General features: G+C 38.9%; 1 protein-coding gene across 1 annotated transcript in view; it reads right to left on the bottom strand.

Annotated features, from left to right (window-relative positions):
* The window catches only part of CNTN5 (contactin 5), a 1,514,795-nt gene that overhangs the window by 41,019 nt on the left and 1,450,463 nt on the right, over window positions 1-23,313 (bottom strand). The window contains exons 20-22 of the mRNA XM_081545335.1: window positions 22,344-22,414; window positions 19,697-19,931; window positions 7,577-7,686 (exon numbers count right to left, since the gene is read on the bottom strand). Coding sequence (XP_081401461.1) covers window positions 7,577-7,686; window positions 19,697-19,931; window positions 22,344-22,414 — 416 coding nt within the window. The remainder of the gene's footprint in view (window positions 1-7,576; window positions 7,687-19,696; window positions 19,932-22,343; window positions 22,415-23,313) is intronic.

A 23,313-nucleotide genomic window follows, 5' to 3' on the forward strand; every position in this document is an offset into this window, starting at 1 on the left:
TATAGGTAAGAAATTGACAGATGACGTCAGGGAAAGCCTCCTACTGAGATCCTTACTCCTGCCCTGTAGGTCTGGCTACATCAGGAAAAAGAATGTCAAAACTGTTTCATCAATCAAAAGGAGCTGCCAGGACTTACCAAACAACAACAACAACAAAATCCCCAAAAAACAAAAATGAAAGAAATTGAAATAAGTGTTTCCCTTGTGAGCTTCCTAGGGGCAGGGACCTTGTCTGTTTTACTTATTGCTTTACCCCACGCACTGCACCAAAGCAAAGCGGGTATTCAATAACTCTCACATGCATAAATAAACGGATGAGTAAGAAATAGTAACTGAGATCCAGACGAAACACACAGGAAATCAGATCAGGGACGAGCAAGACCCGGATCTGTCTGACAATCAGGTCACGATGAGTCGGGCTGTGAGTGAACTGAGTGAGAGCAGAGGAGGAAAGCCGGTGCAGAGCGCTCGGCAGGGAGATCACGTGACGCTCCAAGGGCGTCAAGGACTTGATTGCCCTTGATGACTATTGCTCCATCTTCCTTCTAAATGACCCTTGCTTGGGGGTAGCCTCCCAAGATTAGTAGAAGAGAAACCACAAACATTTCAGAGTCAAGTGAACTACATACAGGTTCAAGTTTGCTTATTTATTAAGCGCGCCTTGAGGGGTTATCATTAGTTAATACCACACTATCCATTCTAGAGGTACAGTTTTTCAATATCAAACTGATAGTTCAGTATATGTTTGAGAGGAGCCATATCTTAGAAAGAAATAAATGTGTGCCCATAACTTCAGAAATGATTTCTTTTTTCTCATTTACCACCCTTCCCCAGTTATTCTTGGTGTATCAAGGGAAATTTCCCATATAAAAGTCTCATCTTGACTTCTCTTAACTGCTTTTCTCTGAGGCTAAAATAGTTTTCCGCAGTGGTAATTAGACTCTCACAGTCATCGACTGTTGCAAAAACATATTAGCGTTGAGTCTGACTCTTAACCATTTCTGATAACAACACTGGAGAGTTGATGATTCTAATGTATGTTGAAACACCTTGGTATCCTGAAAAGAGACAAATGGTTCTAAAACAAATACAGCTGTTGCTGGCCTGAGAGTTCTATATTGATGTGCTCTCTTCCCAAATTGTTGCTACTGATCATTATTTAGTCAGAAGTAGTGCTTGATCTTAAGGGTATTTTACATCTAAAAAAAAAGAGCCCTCCCCTCATTGCCTGGTCATATGTAACTAAATTGATAACATAAGGGATATTGATCATTCATTTAATTGTGAATTTTTTCAGAAGACCACCAGTGACCTCTAAACACATTAGACACTTTTTTGGTTTGATCTGACTTGATTTCTTAGCAAGTTCAAACACAGCTGGCCATTTCCTCTTTTTGATTAGCTCTTTTACTTTCTTTGATACCTCACACACCTGATTTTTCCCCCCATCAAGCTGATCTATCCTTGTTGTTCTCCTTGATGATTCTTTTCCTTCAGCTAAACTTCTACATGCGGAGTGTGCCAGGTCACAGGTTATCTCTCCCTTCATTCTTCATCTTCTTTCCTCTTCTTTCCCCTTTCTGGAAATGTGTGCATTCATGTAGTAGAACGGTTTTAAATACCAGCCTGTGATTGCCCCCTTGTGTCTTCAGCTCTGATCTATTAGACTTTAAACTCACTTACCCTAGTGCTTATTTGGCTTATTCTCCTAGATATCCACTAGGCATCTCAAATCTGAGTTAGCTGAAACATGTGTCTTCATTTTCCACTTTCAAAGCTCTTCTTTGTCCAGGTTTTCCCTTTAAAAATGTGTGGTTATTGTTATTATTTGGTAAATGGCACCACTGTGCATCCATTTGACCAAGCCCGATATGAGGATCATCATTTTCCTTCCCTCCATGTCTAATCAACCAGGAAGTTTTGCCAGCCCTGTCTCACAAAAGTGAAGCCCTGCTTCACTCTTACGACCTTAGTCTAAGTTATCATCATCTCTTGCATGGATTATCGCAATAACCTCCTGATTCGACTCCTGACCTTTCTCCTCTTGCCCTTTCATTCTGCATGGAGCAGCAGCCAGAGGAATATCTTAAAAAGTGTAGATCAGACATTGTCAGTCTCCTCCTAAAATTGCCCTGATGGCTTTTCATTGTATTTGAAATAAAATACAAACTCTTCTCATAATCTGTTTATCCCTATATAATCTGTGTCTGCTCACCTCACTCTGACTGCTTTAAATTCTACTTATACCAGGTTCATCAAGGTCTAGTTACTCCACCTCCCTCTGTTCCTTAAATGAACTTTGCATTTCTGCATATATTGTTACCTACATATATTGTTACCTGTATATATTATTTTACTTACTTACTTGTATTTATTTATTTGTTTATTTTCTTATGAAGTACTCATAAGAGCAAAACCTTCTCTCTCACTCACACATTCAATTCAGGAAAAACAAGAGAGCTGGCCCAAAACGCTGTCTCCACAATTTTCAAAACGGCACACAGGTAGTGTTTTTAAAGTAACTAACTACTTTAAACATTGCAGGTAAAACTGCAATTAGAGCTAGAAAAATGACACATGGGGCTGACAGGATAAAGACATAACATTTAAAACCAGTCTCATTACTTTGGCGACAAAAAGTCTGTACTTCCTTCATTGTCACCATGCTCAGAATTACACTATTAGTAAATATAACAATATTGTGACTGGGATGGAATAAGGAAGGGGACGGCGATGTGATGAAACCTTAAGTTTTAGGAGTTAGTATGTTTTATAAATGTTCAGCTGAGGATATCTTTTTTAAAAAGATGAGGAGTCAATGAGAACAATAAGCTCTGAGGTGGTAAGGTGAAGAACAGAGGTAGAGGTTTTTTTTAAAGGGAGGGAGAGTGCCAAAAAGAGAGGGTGGGAGAGTAATGCTGGTAAGTTTCACTTACGTCATATTTTTTAAATCTACGTGCATCTATACAATTATGAGATAGTATATATTTATAAACAGTCTTTGCTGCCTATATTTGGTTTAAAATAAAGCCAATGTCATATTTGGCCATATAATGGCCAAATTTCCTTTGTTTACTTATTTGGCTGCATTGGATCTTAGTTGTGGCAAGCAGGATCTTTTGTTGCATCGTGTGAATCTTTAGTTGCAGAGCACAGACCTCTGCTTTTGGCGTGGGGGCTCAGTAGGTACCGTGGAACAGCCCAGTTGCTATGCAGCATGTGGGAACTCAGTTTCCTGACCAGGGATTGAGTCCATGCAGCTCACATTGCAAGGTGGATTTTTAACCACCATGGTGGTCCTGAATGTTTTAATTACTTTCTGATCATAAAAGCAGACATTTGATTTTCCGGTTAACAAGATATTGATTCTTTTTGGTGACAAGATGCCATCTTTTTAAAACTTCAGTTTATAATGCACTGTAAAATAGTATAACTGCTATTGTGCCCATGGATTCTGTGTTGTTTCTATGCATAGAACTAGTCAGAATTTGCCTTGATTTATTTTAGTTAAAAATGCAGTCATTGTAATGATTGTTTCAGAATTTGATTAATCCCTATTCATTTATATCCTTAAGGATATTCCATTTTTGCTTGTAAGTTGTCATTTTGAATAAGATAGATTTAGCAAAAACTTTGTGCTCTTGAGTGTAGGTCCGAAGTGATCTTGACTTTATTCTTTAGTCAAACCTTGATCTTCAGCATCACTGTGGTCAGTAGGATCTCTGCATTGCTATATCCATTGGACAGTCTCAGGCCTCATTATTCTGAATTGCTTAGCAGCTTTTGTTTGACTCGGTAGAACACGTCATCTTAAAATTTTTTTCTTGGCTGCTGAACTTCTTTGTGTCTCCTGTAGTTTCTTTGGCCATATCCTCTTTCTTTCTTCTGTTCCAAATGGTGAGGGACCATAGGGCTCAATTCTCAGACATCTTTATCAACAGTTAATGATCTCAGCTACCACATGTATAAAAACCATTAATATACTGATGAATCCTCAGAGTTACAGCTCTATCTCTAAACTTTCTCTTAAAACAAGACTTAATTGATAACTTTTTTTTGAAAATAAAAACGTTTATAAAATTTAAAAAATCAAACCCAGAATCTTTGATATCTTTTTTTCTCTAAAATATGCTCTTCTCCATGACTTCTTTGTGTATGTGAGTTATTTGTCATTCACTCAGTTTCTTGGGTTAAAAAGCTCTGGAATTATCTTTGACTCCTCTCTTTTTCTGGAGAAGGAAATGGCAACCCACTCCAGTATTCTTGCTTAGAGAATCGTGTGGACAGAGGAGCCTGGTGGGCTGCTGTCCATGGGGTCACACAGAGTTGGACACAACTGAGCGACTTCACTTTCACTTTTCCTGTTCATGCACTGGAGAAGGAAATGGCAACCCACTCCAGTATTCTTGCCTAGAGAATCCTATGGACAGAGGAGCCTGGTGGGCTGCCGTCCATGGGGTCGCACAGAGTCAGACACGACTGAAGCGACTTAGCAGCAGCAGCAGCCTCTCTTTTTCACAGTCCACATCCAATTCATAATCAAATCCTGTCACACTTCCCCTCAAAATAGATCTTAAAAGGTCCATGTGTCATCAATTCCATTGCTACTGTTCTACTTAAAAGCAAAGTCATCATCCACTAGGTCGGAAGGACTGTCTTTCCACTGATCTCCCGAGGTCCTCTCTAGAGTCTATTCTTCACCCTCTAGACCAAGAGACTCTTTTAAAATATGAGTCAGACCCTGACTTGACTTTCTTTGTTCATAATCCTTTCATGGCTTTTCCTTATACTGAAGATAAAATCTAAAGTCCCTGTGGTTCCCAAGACTGACCCCACCTAGCCTGTCCTTGTCCTGGCCATTTTTCCTCACCATCCTACCATCCTCCCTGTTGCTCGCTGCTATCTCACCAATGCTACTCCTGTTCTGTTCTCTGAACAAGGTCCGGATGCTTTTAAGTAAGAGTCTTTGGGTTTGCTATTCTGTCTCCTCCCCACCCCCTATCTCTCATATGATCATATCAGATGTCACAACCTCAGGAACTGTGATTCTTCAAACCTCTATAGTCAGCAGAGTTGATGCTACCTTCTTGAGCAGTTGTTTTTTGCACAGTATATATCAGCAACTGAAATTGTACCACGTATTTATTTGTTAGCTTCTTTATTGTTTGCCTTCCCTACTACAACATAAGCTTCATGAAGACAGGGACTTCAATTTGCTCCTTGTTTTATCCCTAGCATCTAGCTGAGTGTCTGTTACTTAGTATGTTTCCAATAAATATTTGTGGAATGAATGATGATTGATATTTAGAAAGAGAAGAATTGTGCACAAATCTAGATCTTATGTGATCTCTGGAGGACCTCATAGAAAGCTGTTATTACAGGTGAATCATGGTGGGGATATGAAAAAGCTGAAAGTGAAAGTCTCTCAGTCATGTCCGACTCTGCGACCCCGTGGATGCATGCAATCCATGGAATTCTCCAGGCCAGAATACTGGAGTGGGTAGCCTTTCCCTTCTCCAGGGGATCTTCCCAACCCAGGGATCGAACCCAGGTCTCCCACATTGCAGGCAGATTCTCTGCCAGCTGAGCCACAAGGGAAGCCCAAGAATATTTGAGTGGGTAGCCTATCCTTCCAGCGGATCTTTCCAACCCAGAAATCGGACCAGGGTCTCCTGCATTGCAGGCAGATTCTTTACCAACTGAGCTATCAGGGAAGCCCTGATAGAAAGCTGTTATTACAGGTGAATCATGGTGGGAATATGAATGTCACGTTACTAGAACAGACAGGGAAAAAAAGTTAAAGATCTGGCTATGTGAGAGGAGCACCACTTTCAGATGTAGAAGCCTGAATCCTCACTGTTCAGTACAACAGAATACACTGTGATTTTCTATAAGAATGTACACCAGATGTTCTGATTCAGAGTTCTAGGTGGACCTATGCTTGTGTAGTTGTTTTAGACTGGGTTCCGTAGAAGCAGACCCTGAGACAGGGATTTGATTATTGTGATTTATTGAGAATGCTTGCAGGTAAATCTGTAAGGAAGGGAGGAGAAGAGGATGGGAAAAGAAAAGGAAATGAGCAAGAATGGGGTCCCAGATAATCTAGCCTTGGTCTGATGTACACGACAAAGGCTCCTGATAATAAAATGCACCATTAAGCTGTTTCCTCCTTGAATAAAGGGATGAATTTCAGTCAGTGTAATTAACCCAGGGTTGCCCGATTATGAGGAAGGTGTCTTTTCAGGTAATAACAGTGGAGGACAATTCTCATTACACAGCCAACATTCTCAGCAGTTGGGGGGTGTTGCCCTGGCCCACTGAAGGGGAACTGGGCAGGCCACGCCCGTGTCTTCTACAGAGGGGCCAAAAGGGGTTGACTGTGAAGCATAGATATTCATTCATTCAACAAACACTTATTGTATTCACAGTCCTGAGATTCACTGGTAAACAGACATGGTCCCTGCAGCGTGGATAGTAAGAAAAAGAGATTGTAATAAAACAAACATGTGATCCTAGTATGATACATATTGAATTATTGCCAAATAATGAATTGAAGCAAAAGTATAGAAATAAATCCATGATACTGTAAGTAATGGTTTTCTCTAAATGACCTTTGCTGTAACTCTTAGTAAGATTGTATAAACTTCCAATCACAGTTAATCTTTATCTAATGCTAGTTGTATATTAATCAAATAGCTCTTAGAGGTATTATTTGAAAACACAAATAGAGTAAAGAAATGTGTTTTTTAGCTTGGAAACTATGTGGGTATACAAGTCCTATATTAGATCATTGTTCAAAAATCAAGATGATTTTCTTTAAGTGGGAGTTTAAGCAGAGGAAAAGTAAACATTAAAAGTTTAAAGACAATTAAGATCTTGGATTGGATGTCACTTCTTTGCATTTTATAAGTTGCCCCTCTAATCCTATGCCTCACTGGCAAAGGCAAGCATAAGAGTTGGGTGAAAGCTTGGGATCTTGTTTTTGCGGCATACTCCAGTTCACAAACTGCCCATAACTTTGAGTCCATGTGGAGGCTAAAACTTTACTGAAGTCAATGAATTGTTATAAAATGTTCACCATTATAAGGCTGGCATAACTATGTTTAAAAACAACACAATTTGAAGGACAAAAAGCCATGTGAGTAAATAGGTACAGTTTACCAAGTTTCAAGCAAATTTGAGAAGTTAGTATAGGAGGTAAGATGTGCCATAAACAGTATAGTAGGAAAAGTTGTTTCATACATTAAATTATGAGAGAGAAATACACAGGAATATTTTTAACCACAAATGAATTGGATACCGGTAAATAGCAGCTGATAGGTCCTGGTGTTTATCTTAAGGTCTATCTATTTTCATTTTTTAAATACCTTTGCCTGGTGCTGTGGAAACTACTATCCTGAAAAATAAGCCAGCTAATGAGCAGCATAATATATGTCAGTAAAATAGTGTATTTCTTTTCCATAGAGAAAAATTTCAAAGGAATGTAATCTTGTTAAAGTGTCACCAAACCATCTCTTCAGGAGAAAACAATGGCAACAGAAATAATAAGGCTTATTTTCAAGAATTCTTTTCATACCTCAAATCCCTGTGGTCTTCCTAGGCTCTCTTTAATATGTTTCCATGCAACAAGAATCTCTGACACAGACACACTTGTAGCCTTGACATCTGTGGGAGCAGCAGTGGGTTCTGTATGAAGGAAAATGGAAATAATAAACCACGGGGGTAACATGTTACGCCTACCAAAGCATTGCACCTGAATATGACAGGTGTTACTTCCTTCTACCTGATTTTTTAAATGAAGGGCTCTGGTGGTTATGAAAAACACAAGATAAAAAGATGATCTTTTTGGATTTCTCCAAGGTCAAGTCTCATCAGTACCTTACCAATGACAAATAAATCTAGCAAGACAAGCGAAGAAGATCTTTATCCTTGGATTAACTAGGATGTTTCTGGAGAAGTTAAATTATCTGATTCAAATTGTCTGCCAGACTAGCATAATGATCAAAAGAATGGACTAGGAGTCAGGCTTGGCTTTTTTGCTTGCTAAGGTTGTTTTTTGCCTTCCAGAAAATTATTTACCTTCAGGCAAGTTACTTTACTTCTTCCTGAGCTCCAGTTCCATCATCTGTCATCGGGCATATTGGGAATACTTAGCTCGTAGGTTTTTAAGGTTAGTTTTAATTGGAATAATACTTATAAACTATTTAGCATAGTTCTTGGCACTTAAAACATCTATTCAGAAAGTATAACTTATTTTACTTTTTACCTTGTGAAGGTAGAAACAGGATCTAAGTTTCATTTGATTTCTTTTGTTGTTATTCCAAGCACAAAGCCACATTTCCATGATTGTGTGAAGAATGTGTTATGAATCATGATATTTAAAAGGCATGCATTGACTTTTAAGACTGGTATGGACTGAGAACGAAAGTCCCTGAAGGTCTCGGTGCTGGAGCTCAAAACCACCTTTTCATTCGTGTCTATGTTCAGTGACCTTTTGCACTGTTATAGTTTTTTGCTTTTTTCCCCAAATACATCATGTCTGACTGGCATCCATCAAGAGGTGCACTTTATTTGAGGTTGTACTGTATGTGAGGAACAAAATATTTTCAGCTTTGACATTGCTGAATCATAAATACTGTGTCACAAACACACGTTAAATGAAATGGCAGAATAAAGGCCATACATTAGTTCAACCAATCTGTACACAGTCGATGTCAAAAACTCCTACCCCATGAACATTGTAGAGACTTTGATTCTAACCCCATATCACTGCCAAGATTTCAGAGGAAGCTTATCATTGCTAAGACTTCAGATGAATCTATTTAGATTCAGTGAACCAGATGGCAAAGGCAGAGTTCTAAATAAGGATTTTATGTTTTAGACACATAAAGGGAATTATAAGCATTTGCTGAAAATCTTTCATTTTCTGATGGAAGGTGGGCACATGCCTTCATATATTATTAATTGAAAAAATAAAAGTAAAAAAACATCTGCCTTTGTTACTATAAAAGAAGTGCACAAAAGACTTTTTCAAAGTTTGCACTAAGCAATGGTTTTTCTTTTGGTAAGGCTTTCATTAAAATTACGTATTATATCTGCATTAATTCAAAGTACTTTGATAAACTCACATTAATCTTTACACAGAAGCTGACATTAGTTTCTGCCATGGTATAATTTGCAATTTCTCACTCTGTCCTTTAAATATCTTTTATTTTATTTTATTTTGCTCAGTGGTTTCCCACATCCCACTTTCCAACTGCCTGTTATTTGTGCATCTACCATTAAAAAAAAAAAAAAAAAACTATGGGAAAAGCTTCTAATTTTATTCTATTCTAGAATTCTGATCAGCAAACTTGCAACAATTTTTTTCATTGCTATTTAATAGAAGCTAAAATTCTTGATTTTGCAAGTAAATGAAAGGAAATGCTCACGTTCTTAAGTGTGTATAATCTGATCTCCTGGATTTGGGATATGATTTATTTCAAAGAAAGCCACTTTTTAAATATCATTTGTTATTTAGAAGGAGTTTTGCTTATCTTTTCAGTGAATGCACTGCAGATATTTGTGTGCCAAATGCCTTTTTTCAATTTTTTTTTTAATTGAGTTAATTATATCTTTGCCCAAGAAGATTGCAGGGGGATACATAATTTCAGAAGCACAAAATATGTGGTTGGATTTCTATCTCTACTTCTAGAGAAAGAAATTTCTCTCTCAGCTTTCTGTAGACTACACAAGTTTAAGTACTTTTTTAATAGAATGATGGAAGTTTTAAAAAAGTAAGAAATAAAGAAAAATATTCAGAAAATTATTTCCCAAACTAGCACCATGCTGCTGCTGCTGCTGCTAAGTCACTTCAGTCGTGTCCGACTCTGTGCGATCTCATAGACGGCAGCCTACCAAGCTCCCCTGTCCCTGGGATTCTCCAGGCAAGAACACTGGAGTGGGTTGCCATCCCCTTCTCCAATGCATGAAAGTGAAAAGTGAAAGTGAAGTCGCTCAGTTGTGTCCGTCTCTTTGCAACCCCATGGACTGCAGCCTACCAGGCTCCTCCGTCCATGGGATTTTCCAGGCAAGAGTACCGGAGTGGGTTGCCATTGCCTTCTCCAAAAGTAGCACCCTAATTTCTGTTTAAAAGCTCTAAGGTTTTTAAATCAATGTCAGACATAAAAAGACATTCCACAGTTGCACTCACAGAGGCTAAATATTATGAAATATTAGAAAGTCACTTGGATCAATGGTCACATCTAATTAATTGAGGGTCAATGAAACAAGAATTGAACAGTAAATTTTTATTTGTTTCACTTTCTAGATATAAATAATATCAAACATTGGGGCTTCTCTGATAGCTCTTGTAATGCAGGAGACCCTGGTTCGATTCCTGGGTTGGTAAGATCCACTGGAGAAGGGATAGGCCAACCACTACAGTATTGTTCGGCTTCCCTTGTGGCTCAACTGGTAAAGAATCCACCTGCAACGTGGGAGACCTGGGTTTGGGTTCAATCCCCTGGAGAAGGGAAAGGCTACCCACTCTAGTATTCTGGCCAGTATCCGACATAACCATGCTGACCTGCACTGAAAATTTAAGCATGTGAAAAGGTGACCTCATTCAATTTACTTTCAAAAGTTTCAATTTGCACCGTTTATTAGTTGGTGAACATTTTCGTGTGTATCAAAAAGTTTGTCTGCAGACAAGATGAATGGATAAGGAAGTTGTGGCACATGTGTACTATGGAATATTACTAAGGCATAAAAAAGAATGAATTTGAGTCAATTCAGCTGAAGTGAATGAATCTAGAGCCTGTTGTACAGAGTGAAGTATGTCCGAAAGAGAAAAACAAACATCATATATTAGCACATATATATGGAATCTAGAAAAATGATACTGATGAACCTATTTGAAGGGCAGGAATAGAGACACAGATGTAGAGAATGAACTTGTGAACACAGCAGGGAAAGGAGAAGGTGGGACTGACTGAGACAGTAGCATTGAAAGATACATATTACCATCTATCAGATAGTTAGTGGGAAGCTGCTATCTAACACAGGGAGCTCAGATTGGTACTCTGTGACAATCTATAGGGGTGAGACGAGGGGGTGGGAGGGTGGCTCAAAAGCAGGGGATATGTGTATACTTGTAGCTTATGAATGCTGTATGGAAAAAACCAGCGCAACAGTGTAAAACAATTATTCTCCAATTAAACTAAAAATTTTAAAAAGTAGCTGACTAGATTACAGAATATTTGCTCTGGATTGAAACTAGATGCCCTATTTGGGCATCCCATTGTAATTGAAAGATGGGAAGTCACAACCAGGAAGAATTTTAGAAAGTCCCTTGGATCTATGGTCACGTATGGATGACCAAAGGGTCTTCAGCTGTATTTTGTTTGCCAAAATAATGTATTAAATTAATTTCAACAATTCATTTAAAATAAGAACTTATGGCTTATTTTGAGAAAAACGGGTGATACCAAGTCTGACTCCTTGGGTATTTGTAGATGAGAACTATCAGTTGGTTAGGGGATACTCTTTTCAGTTTGCCAGATTCTCTACCACTCCCTATGGTCTCACTTCTGGGACGACTTCAATTCAGTTCAGTCACTCAGTCATGTCCCACTCTTTGCAACCCCATGAACTGCAGCATGCCAGGCCTCCCTGTACATTACCAACTCCTGGTGTCCACCCAAACCCATGTCCATTGAGTCGGTGATTCCATCCAACCATCTCATCCTCTGTCGTCCCCTTCTCCTCCTGCCCTCAATCTTTCCCAGCATCAGGATCTTTTCAAATGAGTCAGCTCTTCGCACGAGGTGGCCAAAGTATTGGAGTTTCAGCTTCAACAGCAGTCCTTCCAATGAACACCCAGGATCGATCTCCTTTAGGATGGACTGATTGGATCTCCTTGCAGTCCAAGGGACTCTCAAGAGTCTTGTCCAACACCACAGTTCAAAAACATCAATTCTTCTGCAGTCAGCTTTCTTTATAGTCCAACTCTCACATCCATATATGACCACTGGAAAACCATAGCCTTGACTAGATGGACCTTTGTTGCCAAAGTAATGTCTCTGCTTTTTAATATGCTGTCTAGGTTGGTCATAACTTTCCTTCCAAGGAGTAGTAAGGGACTAGTTCACTTACTTATATTTCTTACCCATCTCTTTCGGTTTTTGAGTTATGAACCTATGTTTTAAATTCATGCTCTCATCTGCAAATGAAAAAGCGGCATAGAACCCGGTTGATTTATCTAAACTCTGCTTCTAGATCTGAAAGAGTTCCAAGTAGAACTCAGATCTCAAGTGCTCTCTCTTTTGTTGTTTTTAAATTGCACCCTGGGGGCAGCTGGCTCATTCTCCATCTCTTAGGATAATTTGGGGGGCAGAAGAGACTTTACAGGGAGAATATACAGTTCACTCTCTTGCTGTGCAGTTGTTTCCAAGTAACTGACAGATGAATGGATGGAATAAGACTAAAACAAAGAAAAAATAACAAACGAAATAGATGAGGAGGGGGGTAACCAAAGGTAATAATAATAACTGCCATTGATTGAAGACTTGATATATGCCAAGCTTTATTTAAAATTCTTTACATGTATTAATTAATCCTCCCAACACACCTACTATCAGGACCACCATTTTTCAGATGAGGAAATCCAGGAGCAAGAGGTTAAGCAACTTGTCCAAAGTTGCACAGCTGCTAGAAGGTAGAGAGAGGAATTGAGCAAGGCAGTCAGTCGGGCTCTGACCATCACACTGTTTTGTTTCTGGGCACACGTCTATGTTTACAATCTGGGTGCTTGTTCCTAACGTGTTTTCTTCTCCTTGACCTCCACACCTAACTTATCTCAAGAATACTGATATTGGAATCCCCACTTGGCCTCTTTCAGTCTTGCTAGAAAATACCTGAACCCCGTGTCTGTGCTCAGTTGCTGCAGGCATGTTGGATTCTTGCAGCCCTATGGACTGTAGCCACCAGGCACCTCTGTCCGTGGGATTCTCCAGGAAAGAATATTGAGATGGGCAGCCATGCCAAGATCTCCTCCAACAGATCTTCCCGACCCAGGGATCAAACCAAGGTCTCCTGTGTCTCCTGTATTGCCAGGCAGATTCTTCACTACTGAGTCATCTGGGAATCCCACCTGAACCCCCATCATCTCCTATTTAAGCCAGCCACAGACTTACTATCAATTTCTTTATTCCTTTTTTCTGGGATTTTTTTGTTGTTGTTGTTATATTTTGCATCACAGCTACACTGCTCCTCATAGATCTTATATTCAGACATCTCTGAAACTCTCCTGATCTGTAAATGTCAGGATGTTTCTGACCACTCTTACTTATGTATGTTATACTTGGAAAATTTGATGAAAATTTAGGGACTTATTTCTGAGATTATACTAGCATTATGTCTAAAAATTCAAAGATTTTTAAAGATTTTTTTTCACTTACAATGATATTAATTACACCATGGCTGCCTCCTTCACTCCAGTCTTGGGATGTAAAATGGATAGGCTGACTAAAGATTCATCTAGTCAAATCTATGGTTTTTTCCAGTAGTTATGTATGCATGTGAGAGTTGGACTATAAAGAAAGCTGCGTGACGAAGAATTGATGCTTTTGAACTGTGGTGTTGGAGAAGACTCTTGAGAGTCCCTTGAACTGCAAGGAGATCCAACTAGTCCATCCTAAAGGAGATCAGTTCTGGGTGTTCATTGGAAGGACTGATGGTGAAGCGGAAACTCCAATATTTTGGCCACCTGATGTGAAGAGCTGACTCACTGGAAAAGACCCTGATGCTGGGAAAGATGTACCCCCGACTTGATGGATGTGTGTTTGAGTAAACTCCAGGAGTTGGTAATGGACAGGAAAGCCTGGCGTGCTGAAGTCCATGGGGTTGCAAAGAGTTGGACACAACTGAATGACTGAACTGAACTGAATTATATTAAAAATATTGTACAGCATTACCATGTTCATGAATTTAGATGATACATTTGTGTTAAGTGACCTAGCAGCTTGAGTTCTCCAAGTAATATGGGGGCATGGGCTTGTAATATTGATTATACATTTGACTTCCCAGGAGGGGTGGGCAACAGCATTAGTCAAAGGACAGTTTAATAAACCCCTTGGGAGAAGGGCTATGGTTTCATTATTTAAAAATTCAGTGAAGACAGCTGTAGTTGAACTTTTATAGGCACTAATCCAAATGGATCATCTGGCAAAGACAGGAAATTATTCCTTGTATTTTACAACTAATATGCCAATTTATTAATTTTCAAGTTCACATAAATCCCACTGAGCTCAGTTTCAGCTATTCTGATCTGCAGAATAACACCCCATGAAAGTCAGGTTTTAATTTGAGCTATGGTAGCTCAATTTGCAAGAGGATAATTGCATATCATTTTCTGCAAGCAAGAAGAAGCTTCTGACTTTAATAAAAAGTAAAAGCCACACATTTGTTTGCATATAAGGAAAAAGACACCCCCCCCAAAAAAAAACTAGAAAAGGCTAAAGCACGTTATGTATAAATAAAATTTTCAACTGACAATTAATCTATATTAAAGTTCCCTCTAATTTTCTATCAGATGTATTGAATTCTCTGTTTCTTTCCAAAGCTATAGTAACAAGAAATAAGTGGAAAACAGATATAAGTTTAATTAAAAGGTATTTCTAGAAATGCAGAACTTAAGGCTGATTTGATTTCTCATGTTGGAAAAAAAAATTGCTTTTTATCACTTGTACTATGCACTTTAAAATCAGTTATGTTGTAACTTTGCTATTCTTTAAAAAAAAATAGGATTGTTTCCAATCTGAGAGTATTGCATGGAGTGGCCCCCCATATTTTTGGCAGCAGGGGCCCCATTTTATGGAAGACAGTTCTTTCAAGGCCGGGGTCAGGGATTGTTTCAGGGTGATTCGAGTGGCTTCTGTCTATTGTACACTTTACTTCTTTTATGACTGTTACATCAGCTCCATCAGGTACCAGATCCCGGAGGTGGGGGACCATGAGACCTGAAGTCAAACCAGGCTTGGAATGCACATAGCTTTTGCTTGATTCAAAGGATATAAACAACTGATACATGTCCACAATGTGTGGAAGTCCTAGCAGGCAAACCTCTTTCCTCCTAGCTTTATATCGGATGCTGCCTGTCGTTGAAAGAGTCATTCAGGGTTACTTCCATTGTGCAAACCTTGAAAGGTTTCAGAGTCTCAAGGATGTTAACAGAAAAAAAATAAAAAACAAAAAGCATTTGGAGGTTTTCTGACAGTGAAAGTGTTAGTTGCTCAGTCCTGTCGGAGTCTTTGTGACCCCATAGACTGTAGACGACAAGGCTCCTCTGTTCATGGGATTCTCCAGGCAAGAATATTGGAGTGGGTTGCCATTCCCTTCCCCAGGGGATCCTCCCTACCCATAGATCAGACCCAGAGCTCCTGCATTGCAGGTGGATTCTTTACCCTATGGGCCAGCAGGGAAGCCCAGTAATTTCTGACAGTACTTTAGGGCAATAGTCAACCTTGGAGTGGTGAGAATCATTTCCTAAGTGATTTACTAACTATCTATGTGTATAAAGGATGATTCCTTCTATAGAAGATCACATTCAAGGTTTTGCCTTCAATAAGGCCTTGTGAGTGAGGTATGCCTCGCTCACATTCCAAAAGGTTTCTGGAGAGGAAAGGAAAAAGACGAAGGACATGGGAAGTGCACACAACCACTTACGGAAGTGTGTTCTGGGTGTGAATGCCATCCATTGCGGATGTGCCAGGGGAACCGGGTTGAGAGCTAGTACTGTCGGGTGTGCCTTGAAGTCCTTGTGTTCCGTGCTTCCCTCCATAAACATGAAATCTGGTGGCTGCCTTTGATATGGCACCTGGCACGTTTCTCTCCATGGCTTGGTGTCAGCTCTGAAAAGGCGATACCATCTTCCTGGTACCCTAGATGAGTAGCTGCGTCACGAATAAAGGGAAGAAACTACGCCCGTAAAAGGGGAGAGAAAACTAGTCCCCCTACTCTTGTTCTTCACTTTATTTAAGGATAAAGAGGGCTTCTGAGGTGATAAACAGGTGCACTAGGTTAATGGAAGAACAAAGAAACAGAATTGGTCTTATGGAGAAATACAGTCTCAATCAGATATTTGGGCTTTGGGCAAGAGTATGATGACAAGGGCTCACTGTGAATCTCTGTGAACGTCCACAGACATGGACGAGAGGACTCTGCTCGGGCATGAGTACAATATTCTATTTTTATTAGTTTATTACAGCCCTTGACTCTTTTTTAAATTTTCCAATCTTGAAAATGTCCACTCCTTTTCCAATAGTTTGCCAAGTGACTGAAAAGGATGTTGACTTCCCTGTTTGTGTGTGTGCTCAATGGTGTCTGACTCTTTGCTACCACATGGACTATAGCCAGCCAGGCTCCTCTGTCCCTGGGATTCTCCAAACCAGAATACTAGAGTGGGCTGCCAGTTCCTACTTCAGGGCATCTCATAGACCCAGGAATCAAACCCATGTCTCTTGCTTCTCCTGCTTTGGCAGGCAGATTCTTTACCACTGTGCCAACTGGGAAGCCCAAAATCACCCATTAAACTTCGCTGGGTCTTAGTTGCAACACCTGGGATCTAGCTGCCTGACGAGGGATTGAACCCAGGACCCCTGCATTGGGAGATTGGAGCCTTAGCCACTGGACCACCAGGGAAGTCCCTTCCCTGATTTTATTCTAGAACAAAACTGGATTATTACTGCTTAGTCTGGGACAACTAAAATGTAAAAGAATTTTTCAGAAAATAGAATAACAGAATTTCAGCCTTAGATTTGCAATGGCTCCCAGCGATATTATAGATTTCCACTTTTAAAGTGGAAGAAGGCAAGGCTCAGAGAGGTGAAAAAAAACTGCCAAAGGCTTTCAAGTTAGTGTGAGCTTCCATCTGAAGCTCTGCCCACTCCAGGCAAATACTCTCTCTTCCTTTCATTATCCTACTTTTCCTGGTTGACACAATGTAACGGTGCTAAAGCTCTATTAATATTTACACATGAAGTTCCAAGTTAGCAAATTTAATTAGTGAGCAAATGCTAAATATATGTTTTAATTTTGGTGTCAGAACAAAGGCAGGCTCTATCCAGATTTAATTTTCCTTATATCTTTCATATTTCAGTCAGGCAAAATAAATGAAGTGTTACTATGAAATATGTTACAGCAACAGCTTCAGTGTCTTTGAAAATGTGCATATTTTCTATCTAGCTAGAAAGAGGAATCTCTAAAGCAAACTGTTTCAAATTTAAGGAAACAGGGTAAACAACCCATGGTGGCTACTATAATTTAATTTTAAGCAAATGTTGACAAGGTATGTATAAATTTGCATTTCTCAAAGGCAGCACTGGTGTTACCATGCAAATCATGTTCACAAAGCTCTACAATTCATCTCATGTGACCTTTTGGGCCACATGCATAACAAATGATACAAAATATTATATACAATAACATAAAAGAGTAGCAAAATATTATCATTAAAAACATTGCTGATGAGATGATACAGGTTAGTGACTAAAAGCATTAGTTTTGGAGTCATACAGACCTGGGTTCAAACCCCAGTCCTGTCACTACACTTAAGTAGCTTACTTAAGTAACTTACTGAGTTACTTAGGTAACTACAGTTACTAGAGTTACAAAAGTTACAATTATTGTCCTTTACTGGGACAATTCCCTTTACTGGGAATTTAGCATGTTACTTAGCCTCTGAGCCTCAGTTTCCTAAAAGTAAATTGTAACTTGAGATTCCTACCTCACATTTGATTGAAAGAGTTAATATAAGTAATATGGAGAGTGGATATACTATCTGAAAACACATCACAAATTTGAGATGCTAAGTGCATGAATGGTCTTCCCCAGTGGCTCAAAGGTAAAGGATCCATCTGCCAATGTAGGAGATGCATGTTCGATTCCCGGGTCAGGAAGATCCCCTGGAAAAGAAAATGGCAACCCACTCCATCCAGTATTGTTGCCTGGGAAATCTCATGGACGGAGGAGCCTGGTAGGCTACGGTCCCTGGGGTCACAAAGAGTTGGACACAACTTAGTGACTAAACAACAATAAGTACATGAATATCTCATTAGGACACTTGTGGTTCTTTGGTTTTACTTGACTCTTCACTTCCTTGGTCATTTTTATACTAAGGTAAATGTTCTACCTGGGCTTCAAAATTTGCCTCTGTATCACAAAAAACAGGGGAGCTGGTACTGAAAAACTACATCTTACATAAACCAGACACTACCTTTGTATTTCAATATTCAAAAGACGTTATTTATTTACCCCCATGAATGCCCAGTACCAAAAAGATTGATAAACCTTTTGAGCTATTCAAGTCACACATGCGGGCACAATGGAAATAAAAGGATCAGTTTATAAAAGCAGTAATTATTTGGAAGGCCAAATCTGTGCTGTCTCTGGTGGAGCATTAGCTCAGTTGGCTGTCAAGTTTGGAGACTGTAAGGCATCGTATTCACTTTCAGGGCCAACTGAAATTCTGCGCTTGAACTGAAGAAAGACTATGTGGAAAAGCTAACTGTGGGGAGTTAGTTCTGTCAAGTTTCCTCTCAGAAAGTGCATTTTTGTATTAAACCTTGAAAGAACCAAAGATTTTGATGTAGAAAGCTGAGTTGGCACTCTAGTACTACCACCTATTGACTATAATAACCGGTCAATAATATTGACTGTGAATAACATCATAGTCTTTCTTCAATGCAAGTGCAGAATTTCAGTTGGCCCTGCAAGTAAATGCAACACCTTACTGTCTATAAAATGGGTATACTGCCCAGGTCCTGCCTACCTGGTAGCTTTTTTTCCCTATTAAATGGTAGTTTTAATGATACAGAATTCTATTATTTTCTGTTGACTAATCATAATACAATGGTATTAAGTGAATAATAGTTGCATAATCACAATAGTAAAAGATGTTTATCAGTTTCACTACCTAGTAGTTTTATATTGAGATTGAACAAGGTTATGCATATGATGGCAGCTTGCTATAGACAAATCAAGGATTTAATGATTGGCAGCAATGGGTTTAACTCTCAGTTACAAACTATGTAACTCTTTCAGCAAGTTCCTTAATTTTCCTGAACTTCAGTTTCTTTTTCCCTATAATGGGGTTTATAATGACTATTAATCAAGATTGTTGTGAGGATTTAATGATACCATGTGTGAAAAGCTTGCAACAAAAAACCCTGTCCGATATTTCCTTATCAGTACAATGTTTTGTGTATGATGTTAGGAACAAATATTTATTGGAGTATTTATTTAAATACATTTGATATTAATTTAAATTTTTGTGGGTTAAAATAGAAAATGATCTAAATTTCAAACCAAAGAAGAATAGTTAAATGTCTACACAGTCACAGAATAGACTACATAACAGGCATTACTAATATTGTTATTATCATGGAAAGATATTTGCCATATATCAGTGGGGCATGAAGAACCTAAAGCAAAGTATTAATATATGGAATGATCAATTTTTTTCAATAAAACTCATTTGGAAAAATTTTGGAAAAATATATCTAAAAAGTTTAGTGGATCTATGGGTAAGTTTTGTTTTATGGGTTTTTTATTTTCTCTTTTTGTATATCTGTATTTTCTAATAATACAATAATGTCACATTCAGTTACCAAAGTAAAATATTAAAATGTTAAATGAAAATAAGGATCATAAAACTGACCTCCTTCAGCTGAACATATGACAACAATTTGACTGAAAGGTCCATCCCCTTTATTGTTATAAACTCCAACCTTCACTTCAAAGGGAGTAAGAGGAGGGACACTTTCATCTCGATAGATGAATTTTGAAGCTTCAGAGGATGTCACCATCTTTTCCTTCCAGCCACGTGTTCCATTGGGCCTGAAAGCCACAATATAGCCAAAGCCTTCCCCATTCTGAAACTCTTCAGATACTGGCTAGAGAAGAAAAATGCAATTAATTATCAGCAAAATAACTGGTCAAAAAACCTATTTATTCCAGTCTTTAATTTTTTTAAATTATAGATAACTAGAACAAAAGAGATTCTCTAAACTTTCTAGTACATTGAAAGCCAACATAATGTAATCACTTGGCAGTTGTTGGAAATTTAAAAGCCTTTAAAGGTAAAAGATAAAAAATTAAATGGTATCAGTTGATATTTAAGAAAATTATCAAGAGTACTGAAAACTCCTGAAATGAGACAAATTTACTACAATTAGTCATGTATATGAAACAAAGGTCCTTGGATTTCACACTAGAACTTAACATGTTGGTGAAAATTGTCATATGGTCTGGTGGTTGGGAAAATCTTGTCACTGGTAATGCTCTGCAGAGGTCTTTGCTCAGAAAATTTAGGAGAGATTAATGTAAGACCTTTTTGTTTTTCTTTTTTTAGTATTTTTCTTAATTACTTTTGTGCTTTACTAACATATGAAAAATTAGAATGATTAAAATACAGTATATGCTCAAGAAGCTTGTACCATATGACTTATATTTAAATTCTTTAATTTTTGTTTTTGTGGTGACATGGCATCATATACTGGATCATAGTTCCCCAACCCACATCCTCTGCAGTGGAAGACTGGAGCCCTAACCACTGGACTGCAAGAGAATTCCCACATTTAAATTTGTTAAATGGGCATCAGTTGCATTGTGCAATTGTGATTAACTAGTTAGTCAATGGAGCAGTTACCAGCCATTGCCTAGGACAATGTTTGACAGATAGATATCCAATAGATGGTGGCTCAGCAGTAAAGAATCTGCTGGCAATGCAGGAGTCTCAAGAGCCGAAGGTTTGATCCCTGGGTTGGGAAGATAGCCTGGAGGAGGGCATGGCTACCCACTCTAGTATTTTAGTATTCTTCTGGAGAATCCCATGGACAGAGAAGCCTGGAAGGCTACTGTCCATAGGGTTGCAAAGAGTTGGACGTGACTCAAGTAATTTAACACACACAAATATTTGTTACTTTTTAAAAAAAATTTTGATTTGAGGAAAAACTATGTGTTGAATGGAGGAAAAGAGACAAAGCCTATCATATCAAAGTACTATATACTAAATGTTTATATCCTCTCCCCTAACCCCACCCCACCAGTTTATGTGATAATTCCTAACCCCGCATGTGATTGTATTAGGAGATGGATTTTGGGTAGGTGATTTAGTTATGAGAATGCAGTACTCATGAGTCAGATTAGTGCCCTAGCAATAGAGACTCTAGAGAGCTCTTCTGCCCACAGTGAGAAGATGGTGCTGTGAGCACCAGGAAGCAGGCCCTCACTAGACCTGAACCCACCTGTGTGTTCTAGAACTGGTCTTCCAACGTTCAGAACTGTGAGAAACAAATTTCTGTTGTTTATAAGCCACCCAGTCTACAGCATTTTTGTTGCAGTAGCCCAAGCTGAGTAAGACACAAAACTGACAGGGAAGGAAATTCCATTTAGAGAGATATGATCTCAGTGAAGGTCAGGAATTGGGAAGTTAACACCTCTGCAGAAATCAAAAGCAAGACATAAAGTTTTATTGAAGAAGAAGAGAATGAACAGAGGAACAGGTCAGAGGATGTGCTCATGGAAGATTTACTATTGGGGAAGGAAGTTTTTCTTTTTTTTTGTACATTCTTTCATTGTTCTTAGAGATGGTCAGGGATTAGTTCAGTTTTCTCCAATAGGCATTTCCATCTCCACTATCTAAGGCATTGGTCTGTGAGCTACAAAGCTATATTTAATAATAGAGTAAGTTAACATCCGAGAAGGAAAGTGGCTTTTATGCAAAGAAAATGTACCTCTCACAGGTTTTCATCCCCACTCCTTTCCTTTGACAGAAGGAATTTTGGGGGTCAGATGGTGAGGGATACAAAAGAACAAGGATTTTGTTATAAAAATCCCAGTTCTACTGTTTCTCAGGAAAGTACTCAAACTGCGTATCAGTTTCATAATTTAGAAAACAGGGAAAATTATCACCACTGGTAGGATTATTGTATAGGATGAATTAGATAACCCAGGCTCTACTCCAGAAAAACCTCAACGGTTTTACCCCACAAAATGTCAACTGTGAAGTAATCAAACATTAAACTGAGCCAAACTAACATCTGAACTAATTTGAGAGAGGACATGTTTTAATTATTCAAACTTTATTCCAAGAGAGCCCATATGACAGGATGGGACTTGAGACTTGGTATGAAAGGTTCATGTTGGAAATATTCATGTGAGTAATGTATGCTAAAAGTGTTTTGTAATCCTATTTGTAATCTCAAACAAAAATTGCACAGTTACTCTGTACCAGGTACTCATACCCTCTGTGTAGCTTTCTGTTCTAAGGAATCGCGGCCTGACATCTGAGTGGGCTTTCTTACCTCCCAGGCGATGACCAGCTCGTGCCTCCTTCCACTTCTTCCACTTACATTGGTGGGCGCTGTCTTTGGAACTGTGGTTAAAAATGGGCCATGAGTGAGGACAATGCACACTTGAAGTGTCCCTACAATAAGAATGCATCATAATTCTACCTGGTTGGGTAATATTTCCAAATAAACAGATCAAAATTTGTTTGAAGTCAGAATGGTCTTGCTGCTGCTGCTAAGTCGCTTCAGTTGTGTCCGACTCTGTGCGACCCCATAGACGGCAGCCCACCAGGCTCCCCCGTCCCTGGGATTCTCCAGGCAAGAACACTGGAGTGGGTTGCCAGTTCCTTCTCCAATGCATGAAAGTGAAAAGTGAAAGTGAAGTTGCTCAGTCATGTCTGACTCTTTGCGACCCCGTGGACTGTAGCCTACCAGGCTCCTCCATCCATGAGATTGTCCAGGCAAGAGTACTGGAGTGGGGTGCCATTGCCTTCTCCGCAGAATGGTCTTATTCAGTATTAAAACAAAACTTTTGTGATGGATACCCTGCTTTCAAATTTCTGTGGGAGTGTTTGGCATATATTTTTCATGGCCATATACTGCATCTCCAAACTAATTATTGTCTTGTAAATGCTCTGTGGTTTATAAGGTCCAAATCATAATTAACACTATAGTCAAGGACATCTACTAATGATTAGCTAAGCTTCATGCTCCACATTTTTTTCCTTTCTAATCATGTGAATCTTCTGTGATCCAGGGCTTGCAGAGCTCTGGAAACCCCACAGGTAGACATTAGCCTTAGGGCTTTACTAGAACTCCCAGGAAGCTCCAGTTTAAACAATTTTTTTCCCCAGCTAAAAACTAGTCTTTATTCTTTTTTTTTTTTTCATGGAAAATGCCAATTATAGTCGATTTTGAAGAGTAAATGTAATTCCTTTTCTTCTTTAATATTTTTATTGGAGTGGGGACCTGGGTTCAAACCCTG

The sequence above is a fragment of the Giraffa tippelskirchi genome, chromosome 11 (assembly GCF_054371585.1).
Source record: "Giraffa tippelskirchi isolate mGirTip1 chromosome 11, T2T-mGirTip1v1.2.pri, whole genome shotgun sequence".
Classification (NCBI taxonomy): domain Eukaryota; kingdom Metazoa; phylum Chordata; class Mammalia; order Artiodactyla; family Giraffidae; genus Giraffa; species Giraffa tippelskirchi.